We start from the raw sequence: 19,961 nt of genomic DNA on the forward strand, positions 1-19,961 counted from the left end.
CCCAAACTGTTTGCTGCCCCCCCCCCCCCCTTGTTTTACAAGAAAAATGACTGTCTGCAGCTTTACACGCAGTTACTGTCCCTCCATTTACAAAGGCAGAGGCGTCATTTTACATGTAGTTGTTTTTTCCTGTGTAATAATATTCAACATTGCTGTCAATACCATCCATCCATCTTCATCCGCTTTATCCGAGGCCCGGTCGCGGGGGCAGCAGCCTAAGCATGCTGTCAATACATTTTTCAAAAATGCCTCTCTGTGCAAAATGGGTTCAAAAACATAAACAGCTGTGGGATCCTGTTAGTCCGTGATTTGAAGAGCCCAGCGCTGCTCCTGACGAAGGAAAACCAACCCTGCAGGGAGACCTACCTCGGCACCTGTGCAGGTGAAGCCAAAGGGCAGATTTGCTTCACAATACTTTCTAGTCTTTGGCTTAGAATGAAGTTGGTTTGGAAACATATTCAGCGATGCTTCATCTCCTGCTGTGCGTTTGTGTGGGCGCCCTGCTAGCCGTGTCCAAGCTTTGTTTTTTTCCTTTTCATACCGTGCCCCCCCTGCCATGGCTCTGCGGCCCCGTAGGGGCGGGCCCCACACTTTGGGAAGGTCTGCATTAGGCCCACCATTATTACTTATTATTTAGACTGTGAGCACGATACGAACCCCTGGGTTTCTCCTGATGTCTTTATTGGAGTGTGACTCGTGTATGAACCCTTGGCTGCTCGGATAGAGAAGAAAAGCACGGTGCATTTACCAAACGTGCTTCGGTGTTTTCCACACATGCATCAATGCCCCTCCTGTAGTAAGACACCTGCTCACTGGTGTTGGCTGGTGGGCCTTGCTTGTTGCTGTGGATTGATTCTTTTTGTTTGGCACACAGGTGTGCTGATGCAAACAGATCGTATCTACCTGCATGCGGTGACAGGCGAGCAGGTTGATTTATGCAGAAGGAAAGTGAGCTGATTAACAAGGAAAACCAAGCGGCAGAGAACATGTAAAGATGAACAGTGAAACCAGGACACACGTGTCCAGGGGCCAAGAGGACCTCAGTTTGAAGCAGCTGTTATAAACATGTCCTGTTAAAAATCATCTCATCCTCTACATAAAGAGAAAATCATTTCTTTATTTTCTTTGGGCCAGTCCACAGCGCTTTACACACCCAGTCACACACTGTAGATACAATCATTTTGCTGCTGTATAATCAGCCTTTCTTATATACATCATCTCATCATATTTGGAATAATCTCTAATAGAGTCTGTTTCTTAGTGAGGTTTTTTAATATTGTAATAATCCATATTCATGCAGATATGCATAACAGATCACTTTTAGTGATGCTTTTAGTGCAAAAGCTGCTTGTCCCCCTGGCGAGCTCGTTCCTGCTCATAGCCAGCGCGCTGTGGCGTCACGGGCGATCGCTGGTTAACGGTCATCATGTGACGCATGAAAGCCAGATCGTTTCATTAAGGAGAAGTGGTGATGAATAATTTTACACACACACATTAAAACAAAAAAAGCCTCAAGTAAAGGGCGCTTTGCCCCCCGGCGCCTGAAACAACATCCCTGTGTTAGCTGCACACAGCAGCTTCCTCCTGTAATTACAGAAACTCAACACTGGACACTCAATAACTGAACAGGAACAGAAATCGTCCAGTCACGGTGCCCTGCCCTCAGCCAACAACAGTTCATTCATCACTGAGGCCAAACAGGAAGAGGGGGAGGGCCCTGTCCTCTGTCACACAGACAGGAGAGCCGACAGAGTTAGCAGACACTCTACTTTCAGTGTTGAGAAAGACTTTGTTCCACTGAAAGCAGCTTCAGACCTGTTTCCATGAAGCGTGAGATGAAGCTGTGTGAGAAAAGGAGTTAAACATGAAGTTCAGCCTGGATGTACACAAGCACGCTTAAAGCTTCCTTTGTAGTCTTTTTGTCATGTGACTGCACATGAAAGGTCCTGCACACATGCACTCTGAAAACAGGATGGCTCCCAGTTCACCAGTGCCGAATGTCTACTTAGACGCAGAGTTGAAGTGAATAACAGAGTTTCCTGTTTTATAGAGCCTATAGCTCGAGCTGGACCAGGCGACCCTGGATCCTCTCTTAGCTAGCTGCAATAGCTCTGCATCCCATGATGCACTGGGTGTTTCTCCTTCACTCTGTTTAATCATTAACTATCAGTCTGTCCCCTGTAGTATGTAAACGCTCTACTGCATTACGAGCATGACACGAAGTATAAAGGGTTTTATACTGAGCTGCAGGATGTGGACTCCAGGCAGGAAGGACGGAGCCCCTCGTTGGGGATGGCGGGCAAACACATGATGCAAATGTGACGCCGACACGAGAACAGACAAAAAGAGCATGACACCAGAGGAAGGTCCAGTCGGACTTTATTGGTTTCTATCTGATTAAATGAACAGATGAAAAGTTGACTGGAGGTAAATTTATGGTCGAATGTTTTACATCAACATGAGATCCTACAGAATATTAAAGCCAACATCGTCATTCATCTAAGCCACAGAGCTCTGCGTGAACTCCGTGTTTTTGGACAAATGCATGGACATCAGGCCTGTGGAAGTTAGCCGCCTGTCAGCTCTTCGTTACACACTCGCCTACATTCACGGCCAGAACATAAACTCAGAGTTAACCGTTAAAGGTCGCAAGGCAAGACGCTGACAGCCTACAAAGGCGTACTGCATTGCTTCTGATAAAGACTCTCTTACACTCATCACTTTGGTATTGCATTATACATTACAATATTTTGCAAAGAAATAAAATGTACAACTGCATAAATATAAAAGTCTTCCAACATGTTTCATGGTTGCAAACATTCAGAGAGTTGCCAACAAAACAAAAACAAACCCTTTAGTTAGCACCGTCGCCCTTATAACAGGCCAGGGTCTAACACACTGGACACGAGTCTACATTCAAGGCAGAATCAAAAGTTAAAGGCATGAAACAAATAAAACCCAATCACACAATTGAACGATTTAAGGAGGTCTCCCACGATCAGCTGTAAAAGAAATAAAGAGGAGAGGTTTCCTGGAGTGCAGCGTTTTCCTTACATAGATCACAGCGAGGAACCATTTTATTATTAATGTTATTATTAAGGACATGTCTGAGGCTCGTGGCTGGCACTGCTGAAGCTTGCTCATACAGTAAGATGAGGTTGAAGGACCCGATCTGTACACTCCAAAGAACTAGCTGCTAAAACCACACAGGCAGCGATACAGAGGGGACAGACAGCTCGCTATGCCGCGCACACAGACTCCGTGGAAGTGTCCCATGGCTTGTTTAGAGGTATCATTTACAGCACACTAAATATTATCATTGGCCCTATTGCTACGTTCCCCTAAATTTGATTCTAAGGCTAAGACAGAAATACAGAAGCAAGTGATGAAAGCAGATTACACAACAGTCCCTAACAGCGTTTCCCCTTCACTCAGCCAACACGAGCTAATAGCTACAGCCTTGCCCCTCTCATCTCATACAACTGACTGATACTACAGGGGGGTGGGGCGGGGGAGTGCTATGGGCCTGATGGCGGTCATGATTCTTCAACCTGGATCTTGATCTCAAAGCGTCCCTGGTAGCGGTCCTTCTCGCTGTAGTCGATGTTATCTCCGAACACTTTGCACTCGATGCGGAGGTCAGTGTTCCGGGTCAGGTTGGTGAACTGCAGCGCCACCAGCGGCTGCAGGTACTGCGGGTGCAGCTTCTTGCCGTAATAGGGGTAATACTGCAGGGGGAACCCTTCACCGATGCCGTAGTACTTAATCTCTCCGATCTTATCAGCGTCCTCCTCTTTCTGGAAGAGAGAACGTGCATACATGAATTCGTTGTCAGAGGACAGCGGGAGCGAGGCCATGCTACATGCTGCGTGCGGGCTGTGCGTACCTTGCTGGTGCAGTAAATGGGGATCACGTTGGGCTGCACCTTGGGTTGAGCCTCCTCAGGAATACTCTCATTAGAGGTAGGAGGCTAAAGAAAGAAGACGAGTTAGCCAAACCGTATGAGCGCCGACCGCTGCTGGGCTTTAACAACTAAGGTGACATTTTCATTTTCTACCAAGCATTGCACTGCTTTGGTCTCCAAGTAAACAAAAGAAGGCTAAAGTTACCCGCGGGCGGTAGTTGACAATTCTGTTCAGCTTCACAATCAGACAGGGTTTGCCCTCCTTGAAACCAAACTCAGTGTCCTCCAAGCCAGAGCAGGGTCCCAGCAAGGCCCTGGAGAAGCGACAGGCCTTTCGGACACCCACATCACTGTCCAAGTCACCCCTGTTCTTGTAGTCTGCAGGTTGATCTAGAGGAACAAGTAAAGGGTTACGTTTCCTAAAGTTGGGTTCTTCCAGGTCCAACATGGCATCTATCATAGTGATGGAAAGGATCCCAAACTAGGGCTGGGCGATATGACCCAAAATTCATATCTCGATATTTTTTAGCTGGACGGCGATATAAGATATATATCTCGATATTTTTTTTTTTAAAAGCCATAAAGTAAGAACAAAAAGAGAGTTCTTAGTCAAAGCTGTGTCCCAGATGTCACACAGGCACTTTTATTAACATAGAGCAGATGTACATAAAATTTACTCAAAAATAAATTATGAGCATTCATTAAATAATCATGCTCCATAAATAAAAGAAAACAATGTTGTTTTTGTGCATAACAAAAAGCTCACAATTGTGCAGTCAAAATGTAAACTAAAAGACGCTGAGCACAATAACAAAGACAGATTTCACAGCTGCTCTGTTCCCAACTTCTACTCTGTGACTGACAGCCTGGAGTTTGTAATCCGCTTCGCAACCACGTCTCTTGGTGCCATTTATGGTCCTTATACACAGTAAGGTAATATTACGTTGAAGCACAGTACGTATCACTCCGCGAGGCTCAGCCGTAATGCTCCGACAATCCATCAAGCGGTGCAGCTCCGTAGCTTACTAAAGTCGTACTAAAACATTTGTGACAGATTGCTGAGCGCCGTGTACCACATAAAATCGGTTCGCGGCCATCAAGCACAACCAGAATTCATACATAAGGCGCGCTGTCAACTTTTGAGAGAATGAAAGGATTTTAGTCCGTGCAGCACCTCCGGGCTGCATGGCGTTAGCGTGGTTAGCTCGTTAGCACGTTGACGCCGTCCAGCCCCACGCACGGGGCGATGCGCAGTAACTCGTTAACGGAGATTTGCCGTGTCCATCTTGTCGCTTCCTGCAGGTGAAGCGATGGGGGAGGAGGGGGAGTTGTGTTCAGTGAAGGAGAGGCGAGGCCGAGTAACGTAAAGACGAAAGTGGACGAAAGAGAGGCAAACTTGCGGCTCCACAAGTATAATTATAACGTAACATAGACTATATCGATATAAAGGATATTGTCACATCTTATATCTCGTATAAAAATATATCGATATTTTTTAAAAACTCGATATATCGCCCAGCTCTATCCCAAACCATCACGTACAAGCTCAGCCGAGCGGAGCGGTAATGCACAGATGTGTCGGACAACAGCACTTCCTGTTTGCAATCACATTTCTGTTATTTTCCAGTAGAAACTAGTTCAAGTGATGCTTACCTCCACAGTCTTCAAACTTCATCTGGTCTTTCTGTTTACTCTCATCGTACTTGTCCAGGAACTCCCTCAGAGCCTTCGTGTGAGGCAGGAAGGTCTCCACGGCTCGGGGGTTGAAGGCCATCTCAGCTTTATCTGACCGTGGGGTGTGTGTGAGGCCTGCAGGTGCACAATCACAGCCCTTTGTTATCGCCAACATTAACAACTATTGTGATGTCACCCAGTACGGTTTTCAAATCCAATCATTTTGGAGGCAGACGCCATATTTGCATAATACTTAGATAGATCAGGTGAGTGCGGAGACGAGTGGCTCAACAGGTGGAGCTGTCTAACCGGACTAATGGCACTGAAGCCAAAGCTGCCCTGCCTGGTGCCTCCACTGCTGTATGAGACTGTGTGCACAGACTGTACATGTTTATAGCACTGACTTGCTTTTACAGCCTCAGGTGGCCATTGAAGGAACTGCAGTTTGGCACTTTCAGTGCTGCTCATCATCAACACCAGATCTACCAACACAATAAACTCTTGTTATACAGACAGTCCTGTCACAGAAGCTCACAGGCATCCTGGCAGTAGCACCACCTTTAAAGCTACCAGACATTCAGAGTTACAGTGAAAACACACACTGCTGCCAACGTGCAGAATCAGTGCAACATCGATCTCACGGCAGCATCCGAGGGACAGATACACTTTTCCCTCGGCTTTCAGTCATTGTGCTAAGATGGGCCGAATACAGTCTGAACTGGGACTCGGATGAAAGCGATGATGACTGGATATGAAAGCTGATAAGTGACTTTAAAGATAAACAGGGCCGCACTGCAGTGTGTGCTTCGTGTGTAACATTAACGATCGCTACACGACTTTAGCTGAAGACAGATGAGGATGCAAAGACGCCAACTGCCCCCAGCCTTCAGTCTGTCAGTCTCACACACACAGCCGGCCCTGTGTCATGGAAACAGAGCTGTGGTGTGTACACAGCAGAGGCAGCGGGGCCATTATACGGCGAGTTCTTCTCCACAACAACGTCAGGCAGGCCAGACTGAGCACAAGTGCTTTAAAGGCTACTTTCAGGTTTGGAAAAGTCTTTTTATGTGTGATGCCCAGCTTTGTGGTTACTGTATGTGAATGTGCTTCACGTCTGCACCTCAGACGCCCTAGATATCGCTCGCTGATCAAGAAAACAACTGAAAAACTTCAGATGACGTCATTAAACTACAAGCAACATAACAATCTCTCTATTCAAAGTTAAACCCTGAAATGTTGGAATAATAAGTGGGAATTTTGTCAAAGGGTTTTTGGGAATGTTGACTAAATCGTGATAAAATGTTGGCGTTCTTACTGTGCAAACTGTAACATCTCCTCTTACCAGCAGCACTTTATAAAGACAGCGAGTTCAGCTCATTGCTGCTGCCTCCACAACAGTCCCAGTTTATCATGTGACCCCTAATAAAGATTAACTGGCCATCCTGTGAAGAAGATCAGCAGACTTCCATCTCTTACCAGGGGGTGCAACTCTGTCCTGCCAGGTGGGCTTGTATTCACTCAGAGTGAGCAGCATTGCTTGGATGGTGCCAATGAAGATCCCAGCCAGGCAGCCGTAGAATATAACATAGAACAGCGTAATTTTGACTGTGGGGGGAAAAGGAAAGAGTGTGTCAGCACAGAGAAATTTAAAACTGCTGAGAACATGGAGGAAATGGTGTTAGTTACTGCTGACTGGAATCAATATTTTAGAGGTGGTGCAGATGATATGTTACATGATCTTCAGACTAATCATATGGACCGTACAGCTGTGACTCAGAATGAAACTACAGCGCTAATGAGGAAACAGAAACAAGGTCGCCAAAAAGGAAAAGGTCAGAAGCTGAGTCAGCACAGGCGACTGGTTTCCACGGTTGGTAGAACGAATGAGACGCTGCACATAATGAATAAGCAACACAACAAGAACAGCCTCAAACCTGCAGGACAGACGAGTGCTGTGAGGAAGGTCACAGTAAGACAGCGTGCGAACGCCTCACTGTCACGTGGTAACAGCAGAGCTACTGCGTTAGACACTTTGTCTCCGTCTCCTAAGGAGACTTTCACAAGACTTCACGAAAATTAGCCGTTATAAAAAACTCAGTTAAGCCGAGTGACAGCAGAACCTCAGCTTCAAGCGCACCTTTGACCTGACAGAGCTGCAGTAAGCCGGCTGATAATAGAGTCTCCAGATTCATTTAGATTAATGAGTGGCTGGAGCTGCTGTGTGTGCACAGAGCAGACAAAATGACTGCAGAGCCATGCGTCACTCTGAGGGGGAAACACTTCCCAGCCATGAGTGCTTTAAACCTGACATGCCAACACTTCTATAGAAACAGTGGAAAACACACTTTTAAGGAGTTTGAGTGAACTCGGAATGAGGCTCACAAAAGACTCCCAACTACATCCCTGTATCAGTAACACAGAAACACGATCCTGTAAAGTCGGTCCTCACAGGACTTCAGCCTTCTCATCAGCACACTGCAACTCAAACCCCGAATGAATCCGGTTATGCTACTGTGAAGTTTATTCCCAGCAGCTCAAAGTCATCCAAACCCCACAGCCACGATTCACCTCGCTGCTTGCAGGGTGTAGGTGCACGCGCCTGTCCTCACGGTGTCACAAGGTCACCTGAACCAGTTATGTAACATTTTACCGGAAGTCGTTACCGGCAAGGGCATCTTAAACTCCAGCATCCCCCGGGCACTACGGCCCTCACAGTGCCAGGACATCTGTAGGACACACACTTCAGTTACCACACACACACACACACACACACACACACACACACACACACACACACACACAGGAAAACTCTGATTCTAGCGATTTAAACTCCTTAATTAAAGCGTGCACGCTCACGTGCACGCTCACGTGTACCGCTATCGCAGCACTGCGCATGACACACTGAAACGCATCTGCACTTTGCGATGACCTGAGAAGGGCGAACCGTAGTCCCCGCTCAGCTCGGGTCCAAACCGAGCACACGCCGGACTGAACCGGGAGTCCACAGAGATGAAGCGGTGACATTCACACGAGGGGCAAGGACATGCGCACTGCCGAGAAACGGGAGAAGAAAGGTCGAGCAACTTAATGACCGCATTGTTCCTCGGACTACAGCGACACCTGAGCCTGGCTCCTTCACCTTGGCTCACCTTGGACTCTGATGCAGTTTTAACCCTTTGCCTGCCCGCTTCGCACCTGCCGAAAGACACCTTGACCGTTTTACCCGACAACAATCAGCCAGCGCGGACGACTCTAAGCTCCAATCAGCGCGCGCAGCACCGGCTCTTCGCACTGCAGCGCGCACGCGCTCCCTGCACGGACAGCACGAGCACAAACATCACGAGCCTGCTTCACTGAACGAGCTCAGCGGCAGCTCGGGAGTTGTGTGTCGTGTGTTAGTTACAGACACCCAGAGAAAGTCGGCTCAAACAGGTGCTTGGAAACACAGACGGCCGTGAACGCGCGTTTGCCCAGTCTGCCCAATACTCACACCAGCTGCCCCCGGTACGGCCGAGCAGCTCCCCTGTCTCCGAATTCCACAGGAACTTCTTCCATCCGCCATCGTCCTTCTTATCGGAGGGCATGTTGCTATAGTTCCTTTAGTCGTCCCGGGGAAGAACACTCCGCGTGCTGTAACCAATTCCCAGCCTGTCCGAGAGGCACCCAGCGCAGTCCTCCCTCAGGCTCCCCAATATAAGCGTTGGCCCCTGACTCCGCCCGAAACTCCAGCAGTTCACCTAGGAGGAGGGAGGAGCAGCGCTGACCAATTAAAGGCCGCACACCGAGCGTGCGTAACTCTGACGTGAGACGGACCGACAGAAAGCGGCGCAAGTGGGCTCAAAGTTAAAAAAAGTGGACATATAGTTCTGTACATACTCTACAAAAACCATAGCCTGCTTAGCCCCTCCCTCACACACACACACACACACACACACACACACACACACACACACACACACACACACACACACTCAACACTTCAGCGATGTTCTGAGGATTTCACCGTGTTCACATGAAGTCACTGCATGGGAACAAGTCACATCCTTAATGCGAGATTACAGTGCAGCAACCTGCAATTCTCAAACACGCCGGCTCCTCTAAACAGTCATTATGGTGCAAACAATACAGTCATTTCATCCCCTTCACCAGTGAAACAGAGCGCATTCAGGGGAAGCTTGTGGGCCTCGCTCTCAGACCTGTTCCCACTTTAACTTGGTGGGTGTCCTGTGCTGCTGTGTGCAGTGAACCCCTTCTCACACACACCTCGGGGATAATAGGCTCTAGTAACTTAGTACATACCATATCCTGCCTTCTAGAGCCCGTGTCCCTCCTCTGAGGCTGCCTTCAAGGGCGTTTCAGAGCCAGGGTCATAGTAAGCTGATGTTCTACCTAAGATCAAAGTATGAAGCATTCATTTCAGACCTTTTAGAATAATACAGCATGGATGTGAATTCAGTTAGGAAACAATAAAAACACGAGTCCGTTGGAACCTGAAACCATCAGCTCACCAGCCTTCTGCACATTTATGTTGTGTGTGTGTGAAATCACTCAGCAGTGTGCTGCCCTCTGGCTTTCTTCAGCTATGTGCATTTGTTTGAATATAAACATTTGTGTGTAGGTATGATTGGTCAGGATTGTGCACATGCTGGTTTTGACCTTTAAATATCACCTCAAGGACAAGATGAGTCATACTGAGCCACCAACACTGTCCGGCTCTGTGACACTATCATGATGGAAAGACCTGCCTGACCTCTTGCTCAAAGTCAGGTCCCTTACTCTTTCTCCTTGTCCCGACACTATCACCCTGCCCACACACTGATGTTTATGGAGGGCTGATGGGGAGGTAAGCCTGCTTTGGACAACAAAACCTCCTCATGGTTAATCAATGCTAACCACCGCGTACAGAGATGATCAGGGCTTTAACAAACTCTGGCTTTAAGCCTAAACTTTGATGTAGAAAACCCAAAGTAATCAGAGTTCAGAGTTCAACCACCTCTGAAACAATAATACAAACTAATAAAAAGCCACGATCAATGGATCAAGGAAATATGGGAAGAGGAGAGCTTTGGTCTGAGTCCACTGGAGCAAAGAAATCTGAATGCCTGCCAATGCTGAGCGTGATATTTATCTTAAGAGGAGTGGAGAAAGAAGTCGTTGCTATCTAACTCTTTCATCATTTAGCCTATTTTCCTTAAGAGATGATAAAGCCACAGTCTTGCTGGACTCCTCCTTATATTAGATTTGTTTTTAAAATCTGCTCAATCAGCTGTAACCTGGCAGGAACTGGTGATGCTCGCTGACAAATATGTATAAACAATATGAGCCAGTCCTAAAAAGTAGGACTTCAATTTTAATTATCAGTCATTACCTTGTGTATTTATAAAAGACTCTACAATAATACAGAGAAACACCAACAATTAGTGTGCACTTGGTGACAGTGCATGATGCTAGCTAGTGAAAGAGTTGCTTCAGTGCATCCTGTCACAAGACAAGAAGAAAAATATTTGCTTTTAATCAGTCTCGTGTGTCTAAAGCTCGACGTTTTTTCTGTGCAGTGATTATCAGATTGATGTGGAGTCACAGACTGCACGGACACTGTAACGTTATAGAACAACAGATCTTTGATGCTGCTATGAGGACATCTCGGTCCCAGATTTGTATGTCATAATTGTATGAAACATTTAGCAGATGTGCAGGGAGCCATCAGGAGGAGATGTTACCAATGTGCTGCACCAGCCAGGTTCTATTTGTAAGGGAAAAGCTACTAAAAGCTTGCATGTGCAAAAGGACTTGGCCTGGGTACAGAGTCTGTGTGATGAGGGTTACTCAGACCGTGGCTCACACTGGTGAGGTGGGTGGGGTTGTGGAGTGTTTGTTGGCAGTCCGAATGGTCCAGGGGAAGAAGCTGTCAGTGAGTCTGGAGGTGTGGGACCTAACTGATCTGAGAGGGCAGCGGATCAAGGGGTCAGCTCGGATGGTCCTGGTTTTTCTGAGAATGGAGGATCTGGCGATGGCCTCCAGGGATGGCAAATTACCCTCTGTGCAGCCTTCCTGTTCTCAGCAGTGGCGCCTGCATACCAAACACCCGGGCAGAAGGAGAGCCGCTCTCCACTGAGGAGCGGTAGAAAGCCAGCAGCTGCTGCCGGTAAAGGTTGTTCTTCCTCAGGACACAGAGGAAGTGCAGTAACTGCTGTGCCCTCTTTCCCAGGACGGTGTTGTGGGTCCAGGTGAGATTGATGGAGATCTGGGTGCCCAGAAACCTGAAGGTGGAGACAGATTCCAGCCTTTTCCACTTATAAAAAGAGGGGAGTGGAGCTGTCTGTGCCTCCTGAAGTCCGTCATGAGGTCTCTTGTTTTAAGAACGTTCAACTTCAGGTCCAGTGGGACAAGTTCTCCACCTCTGCTCTGTTTCATCTCCATCACAGATGAGCCCGACCACGGTGGAGCTATGGGCTTGGCGATGATGTTGGTTGCATGGGTTGGTGTACAGTCATGTGTGTTCAGGGTGTAAAGTAGGGGCTGAGAACGCAGCCTGTGGGGCTCTGGTGCCAGTGGGGGAGGGAGGTGGGGGCTGAGTCAGGCTGATGAGCCTCTGTGTCGTCACCTCACAGAATATTCTTGTTTTGGGGATCATCTAGAATGTGAGAAAAGCCTTTTGGTCAGCAGTGGTTTCTCCTTGAGGTTATTTTTGCCCAGTCTCTTTCTTATTGTTCAATCATGACCTCTGACCTTTACATGTGAACCTGCACTTCTTTAGATGCTGTTCTGGGCTTTTTCTTGACCTCCTGGGTGAGTGATTGATGTGCTCTTGGAGTCATTTTGGTAGGCCGGCCAATCCTGGGAAGGTTCACCACTGTTCCAAGTTTTCCCCATTTGTGAATTATGGCTCTCAAGTGTCAATATCTGCTGATATCAGCCTTCCAACAGTTCATTCATGATTTGCTGAGCTTTTCTCCCTTTATCAATAAATCATCATTTAAACTGCTTTTTGTGGTTACACCTTTTTGCACCACTGTAAAAGCCTTTGGTGATTTTGGGTGACCATGAGCTGAAGGCACATGTGATGTTCACACTGGGCACAGTAAGCCGGGCACCACAAGGTGCACGAGAGACACACCCAGTCACGTCCCGTGCAGGCCTATTCATTCATGTGTGGACTTGAGTGGTGGCGGAAGCCAAACAAACGTTACCTGGTTCGTCTCAGTATGACTGCGGTCGAGACTTTGGTGCGACGTGTTGCTGGCTGTTTAAGAGTGAGCACAGCGAACGTCTTTATGACAGCTGAGAGCTAAGCAGGAAGAAGTCAGAACAATCTAAAAGAAAGCCGACACGTCCACATCCCCTCAGATTAACAGAAAGCAGCAACGAACACAAGAGTCCAAACAAAGGAGGAGGTGGAAATGTCGTTGGGCTTGAAGCTGGTATTTGTGCAGCGTGCTATCATGACATCAGGTCCTCCTGAATCCTGCTTTACGTGCTTCATCTGAACCCTGACCCGAACCTCTTAGTCTGATCATGGAAACGAGTTCACATGTGTAGGTTTGACATGTAGCAGGTGCCTCACGTCTTATGGTGCTTTCATGCATATCACAGAAACGGGACCAGTGTGGGCTCGAGTCAGAAAGACTCGCTTCACCTTGATTCCACCCTTCCGACTACTACACCACATGTTTACTGTGTACACAAGCTGACAGAAATCTAGGCGTGGTCGCTGTCAGACAGCAGGCTCCATCATTAGAAAACCGCCAAGCCCGGCTTCTCTGATTTCAGCCTCACTCACACACCAGCTCCACCGCATAAACACAGGAAATGAGCATCACTGTCGAGCAAATTATGAGCATGTCCTCAGCTTATTTGCTGAGGCTAAAGTTTTAAATGACAAAGTAAAAACCAAGAAAATGTGTTGGTGATTGTTGTTCATCGTGAAGCCTAACGGAGGACAAACAGACACCGTCGTTGTCAGGCGTGATTTTGTAGGATTCACCTGAAAGCCTCACACATGATCCTGTCTGCTGTCTGTCATGCTTATAACGTAGTTGTAGTTACCTGCGACTGCTCAGCACATCCAAACAGTAATGACGCATGAAGGCTTCCTACATACACGAGAAGATTAAGGCAGTGAATGTCGGATATGAGGCCAAATATGACCTGTTGCTTTGCCTGACATGCTCAGAGAGGTTCATTACTGACTCGTTGAGTCAGCGCTGTGGATTACTGCTGTCTGTGTTTTCTACTCCTGCCTTCTTCGTGTTTCATAAGCAAATGAAAGGAGTGGGACTGACTGAGGTAGAGTGTGACGAGGCAGAAGTCGGTCTCCTTCTCAATAATTAGCAGTTAAATGCTGCCGGAGCTGCAGACGTCCTGGGCAGACAGATACTTCTAAAAGCAACAGCTTCTTGTTTTAGCTTCATTTGTGTCTGAAAGTGGATCTTACCACCAGGATACAAAATAATAATTAGTCAGCTTCAGAAGCAGTGGGAATATGTTTGTTCTAGTCTCTGTGAGGGGCCGAGCTGCAGGCAGTGTGGGCTTTATTTACCCCCAAATAAGAAAGAATATTTTACAAAACATCTGTGAGGCTCTGGTCCCAAAAGGTCAGAGGTCACAGTAACTTCACAAACAAACCAAACTGCAAGCACGGAACCAAAGGGTGCTGATGTGTGACTGACCAGACCACAGACAACAGCACACCAACCACCTCCAAAATAAAACCAAATCTATGCTGTGGCAACACAGAAATACCCACAACATGAGATCAATACCACATGTTACCATGGCGCCTGTTAAAGGTATGAATATATTTGGATGAGAGCAGAGGTTGAAAATATGCAGGACAGCTGGCAAACTGGTGTGAGGGTCAAGGGTCAAGGCTCCCCGAGGGAGCAAAGGCCTCCTTGCAGCCAACGGAGATTAGCTGCAGCACAACGTGAACACTTTGCTGCTACACAGAGCGTCGCTCTGCGCTCAGGACGATGTTCCTCACAGACCCTGTCAATCACAGCGGCAGCGTTCCCTGTTTGCAGTGGCACCTTCATCGGCATAATGTGTCCTGTTCTGAGGAACACGGCAGGAAGTAACCGTGTTTCAGGACAGGGTGGTGCTGCAGGGGTTAGCGCTGGTGCCTCGCAGCAACAACATATAAAGTTGAACCTTGCCTGGGCCCTTTCTGTCCTCTCTTGTGTGGCTCTCCTCGGGGGCTTGTGGGAGGACTACATTATCTGTGAGTGTATAAGGCAAGTATAGTTACTATGCACCTCATCAGTAAGACAGGAAATACAAGCACATTACTGGTGGTGGTCAGAGGGGCCGATGGCGCGATATGGCAGCCTCGCCTCGCCTTGAGGCGACTTGTTTGGCGCTGTATAAGTAAAACTGAACTGCTGAGCTGTCTCCTGGCGCCTCGGTCTTTCGTTTCTGCCGTACGCTGATGCAGAGCAGATACTAACGAGCGCACTAACGGTGTTTCAGGCCATCACTGTCCATAGGCAGAGCTCCTGACCTTGATCGCACTATGCTGCTGTTTACAGGCCAAACACTGACAGGAATGTTCCTTTCTCTCTTTACTTTCATTCACCGTATGGAACTGGATTTACTCACAGTGTTTTCAGTTAACTGGAGCATGGAAGTCCCTGACAGTGCTGCACTATTGTGTTCTACCTTGTAAGTTGCAGTACAACACTCATCTGAGAATCCTTGTATCTCAGTTAATCTGATTTAATCTAATATCTATACTTGCTTAAAGAAGTCGTGTCACAACCTCACACACCTTCGATAACTACACCAGAGCCTGCCGCTGAAAGGGTATTGTGTTCAGACAGCAGAACAGAACAAAGGCTATTGTTCTGTCGATGAGCAGCTGTTCTGGTTTGGCTAAATTATATCTGAAAAAGGACATCATTGTTTTGCATTTTCATATGAAGCTGATGTGGGTTTGAAATGACAACGGTTTAAGTACAGGACTTGATGGACTGCAGGGAGTCAGATAATAGCCCTCCTGTGTTTTTCTCTTCGCTGTCTAATATCCTGGAGTTGACTCATTCTCAGTCTAACAGTATAAACTCCTTTTCATAGCTTTTGTCCTCCTTTGAACAGAATGTCACACAAACGTAGAATTTGTTTTTATAAAGCTCACAGTGACTTATTTAAACTTCTTTGGCTTAGTTGAGTAAGACGGTCAGTTTATATGGTAGATACTGCAGCACGATCACTGAATGCATTTCACGTTAAAGGCAAGTGTAGCACAGTAGCAAAGATTCTTGATGAAATATGATGGAAGCTAGTTCTTACTGTCCTACTGAGCATTTTATTCAGTGCGCTTTTATTAGCATAGCACCAAATCACAACAACAGTTCCCTCACGGTTCTTAAAGAGATATGTACGTTGTAGCAGCCGTCCGCTCCAGTGACCACGCTGCATCGGAGGGTTGGTGCAACATGCCTCTTTCACACAAGCACTTTCTCTGTGCCTATGTGCTTTTTGTGGAACAACTTGGGGTTTAGTTTGTTGCTTACGGACACGTTTGCACACAGATCGGAGCGGCGAGCGATCAAACCACCAACCTTCTGATTAACAGATGTTCTACCTGCTCTACCTCCTGACCTACAGCTGCAATATCAGTGTGATTACTTTTTAGTTTCCAACCACTTAAAGGGACGGTGTTTCTCGCATCCTTTTACGCAGATGGCCGCCCCTCCCTCAGCCCGGCTCTGCTGGAGGTTTTTCCTTTCCACTGTCGCCAAGTGCATGCTCAGAGGGACTCGTCTGATTGATGGGTTTCTCTGTGTCATTGTAGGGTCTGTATCCTACAACACAAAGCACTGATTGTTGCTGTGATTTGATGCTAAATCTACACATTAGATGCTTTTCCCTGTAACAGGAAGTGGAAGTAATCTGGATGTGTATGTGTGAGTGTCACTGGCTGCGTGTGCAGCGGGGTGAGATGTGATGGTAAACCTCGCTGTGCTTCTCCTTAACTTTGCCATGTCTGAAGTCCTTTTGTTAGTCACCACCCAAGGCCACACAGTTATGGTTCAGAGGTCAATAATTGACAGAGGATCATAGTGGAAAGTTTAAACGTCCTCTGGGTTAATGTGTGGTGGAGCGTTGTAAAAAGAACCTGCAGTTAGGTCTCACTTGTTCATCCTCAGCAGCTATGCTCTCACCATCCATAAACCCAGTTCTGCACTTCTGAGAACATTCCCATGCAAATGTCAGTGCACCGAGTGCTGCTTCCTGGGAATGTGAAACTGCTGGTTTAGCCGAAGCTATATAACACTGGAATAACAGGAAAGGGATACGAGATGGTGGGAATAATGAAAGTGTAGGACTACAAAGCACTGCTGTGGATGTGGCACGTTTGTGTGTGAGGTTCAGTAAAACCTGCAACTCTGATGCTTTTCACTGAGAGAGGCTGAAGCTGAGATGCTGCTGGTGAAACGATCCCTGGTGGCAGGTTAACAAGCACCCGTGTGGTCATACTGCACGTTGGCTCGTCGCACACAGAGTACACAATAAATAAAAACATAATGTGTGCAGTATTTGATTTTTTCTGTTGGTAAACACATCAGTAACCACGGTGAAACCAGATGCCCACGCTCGTGTGTTTTACACCTGTTTGTGTTTGGAAGTGTCCTGTCTCTGTTAAACCATCTGCAAGGTCTGGTTTGGAACGCACATCAGAAATCTGCACATCAGAAATCTCTCTTGGCTCGATGTTGGATTGCTACGATTCTCTACTTAAGGACTTTGTCTAACATTCATGCACACGCTCACAGGACACATGAAGGACACCTCAGGCTGGGGGTGAAGCTGCTGCTGCTTGTCATAGGACCCAGTCTGAGCCCGGCAGGAGCAGGAGCAGGGGCAGGGGCAGGAGCAGGGGCAGGGGCAGGAGCAGGGGCAGGAGCAGGAGCAGGGGCAGGAGCAGGGGCAGGAGCAGGAGCAGGGGCAGGGGCAGGAGCAGGGGCAGGAGCAGGGGCAGGGGCAGGGGCAGGGGCAGGAGCAGGAGCAGGGGCAGGAGCAGGGGCAGGAGCAGGAGCAGGAGCAGGAGCAGGGGCAGGAGCAGGGGCAGGAGCAGGGGCAGGAGCAGGAGCAGGGGCAGGGGCAGGAGCAGGGGCAGGAGCAGGGGCAGGGGCAGGGGCAGGGGCAGGAGCAGGAGCAGGAGCAGGAGCAGGAGCAGGGCCAACCTGCTGTGCGGTCTTAGAATAGAGACACCTGTGACTCTGTTAGCACGGGGGAAACCAGGGTTTTAGGCTGCTCTGTCACTTTTAAGAGGCTGCTTTTCACAAGTGCTGAGAAAATAACCTTCACTTTCATCCCACCCCTGCAAGTCGATCATGTTTGGAGCTTCGACATGCTCAGTTTGTTCAGAAACACACTTATGTGACTTTCAGTTAGGCTGTAAGCAGCCTTGGCTGAAATATGTCATCAATGTACACTGTAGCACAGACGATGCCTCCCTACAAACACACGTTTTATTTAGGCACTGGGCTCTTTGTTAAGGACACTGCATCAGATATTGTTCTGTTTATCTCACATGTTGTGATTAAAACAGGTCTGTTTGTGCCTTATCCATCAAAACAGCGTAAAAAAGTATTTTGACTGGACTGATGAAGCAGTACTGGACTGCTCCAAACGTGTGAGCCTCTCAGTAACAGCACTGTGCTCTCTGAGTGGAGTCGAGTCAATGTTTTACTTTGTGCGACTTTGATACCCAATCCCTTCAAACCAGGAAATGATGTCACGACATAGCGGAGGTGGGAATTGGATATGGCTGCTTACGTTTCACTGGTTCCTTCGGTTCACTATTTTAAGGATACTTGGAAACAAATGAGATGTGGAGCAACGACTGCGTATGCAAACACTGCCATCAAGAAGTCAGTTAGTGCTGCCCATAAAGGAGCTGCTGTGTAACAAACACCCTCTCCATTAAACTTTGATTGCGTTCCCCTCTGTCCCTTCCCAACCACTCTTTAGACACCGTGGTGAAACATACACTCTTGTGAAACTTTGAACTGGTTACAAATTAATCTACGTCTCACAATATTTAGTTGCTGCTTACCCCAGTACAAAGTTTAGCTCTCATTCCTTCCAATAATTCATGAGCTGGTTAATATTTGAGCCGAATAGATAACCTGATGTCCAGAATTAGACTGTAGCTCTTTGAGCTGGGAACAATTCAGCGTTAAGCAGGCACATACAGAAGTTATGCTTAACCTCAGCTCAGTGCTGGTTTTCAAGGAACGCTGCAGCATTTTGGAAAATCTGCATGCATGCGATCTGGTCTAATGTCCCCTAACTGTGGATTAGCACAGACAGGAGCTCCTGCAGGAAGCATCCTGATAGTGTTTGTCAGGTTTTATCTCCACCTTCTAATGTTTGTTCCCTCGACAGGCTGAGACGTGCTGAAAAACAAGTTGTTCTCAACTAAACAGAACTTCTTAAAGTGCATTAGAGTAAAAAATGTGCAGACTTTTCAGATCTCCGTTAAAGTTCAGAATCAGAGAGCTTATTAAACTCTCCACTCTGCTAACTTTCTTCCTGTGGCCACACCGCCATAACTAACTGACAAACAGCCTATAAATGGTAATGTGTGACTGAGGACCGAGAGCTGCACGTGTGGGCCGACGCATAAAGAAGCGAGAGGGCTGAGCGCGCTCACGTGTCCTAAGCTCATTGCTCGTTTCCTCGCACACAGGTAAAGGCTCCACCTATGAGCGCTGCGGCCTCAGATTAACACCTGCTGAAAGGCACAGAATATCCGGCCAAACATGAGAGACAAAGGAAGCAGCGAGTGAAGCCATAATGCCCTTGAAGAGAAAGGTGAACTAACACAGCACACCCTGCTCCGAGCTGCAGTCATATAAAACACACAACCATTAACAGACTGCCCGGCGGCTTGATAAGGAAGATTATGCTGTAAATCACTCTGGCACCAGTTTACTCATTTTACCGACTCACTGCTATTTAGCTCAGGGAAGAACAGGTTGCGAGGATTTCCTTCCATAGCAGTGTGATCCTGTCAAAGTCAAGTCCCAAGAACGGGACGTGGTTTTTATCCACTTTATAAACTCCAACAGCGATGATGAAATGTAGCACGCGCTGGATCTGTTTGACCAACAGAGGACTGCAACATGAATCAGAGGCGACGCAGACGTCATCAGTTTCTATTGTGACGACAACAAACTCACTGTCACGGATCACAACTCAGTCGCACATAGTGTCAACAAAGAGTGTTTTTAGAGGTGGACAATCTGGCTGCGGCCTGCCCTTCACCCGCGGGACGCTCAGAAGCCTTAGACGGGCACAGTGGTTCGGTCTTTTTACTGCAGCCTTCAGAGAAACAAATTCAGAATTATTTTACACAAACAAAAGGAGGAAAATG

At 47.5% G+C, this 19,961-nt stretch overlaps 1 protein-coding gene across 1 annotated transcript; it reads right to left on the reverse strand.

Annotated features, from left to right (window-relative positions):
* Nucleotides 1-2,336: 2,336 nt before the first annotated feature.
* atp1b1b (ATPase Na+/K+ transporting subunit beta 1b) lies at nucleotides 2,337-9,257 on the reverse strand. The gene is made up of 6 exons (XM_085347260.1): nucleotides 9,069-9,257; nucleotides 7,055-7,183; nucleotides 5,558-5,713; nucleotides 4,110-4,294; nucleotides 3,887-3,970; nucleotides 2,337-3,797 (listed from the first exon to the last, which is right to left on the reverse strand). The coding sequence occupies exons 1-6, from the start codon at nucleotides 9,160-9,162 to the stop codon at nucleotides 3,537-3,539; spliced, it is 909 nt and encodes a 302-aa protein (XP_085203386.1). The 5' UTR covers nucleotides 9,163-9,257; the 3' UTR covers nucleotides 2,337-3,536.
* Nucleotides 9,258-19,961: the final 10,704 nt, after the last annotated feature.

This window comes from Diplotaxodon limnothrissa, linkage group LG23, assembly GCF_057381915.1.
Source record: "Diplotaxodon limnothrissa isolate DT_005_m linkage group LG23, D_limnothrissa_male_GT1.1, whole genome shotgun sequence".
NCBI classification, from domain to species: Eukaryota; Metazoa; Chordata; class Actinopteri; order Cichliformes; family Cichlidae; genus Diplotaxodon; species Diplotaxodon limnothrissa.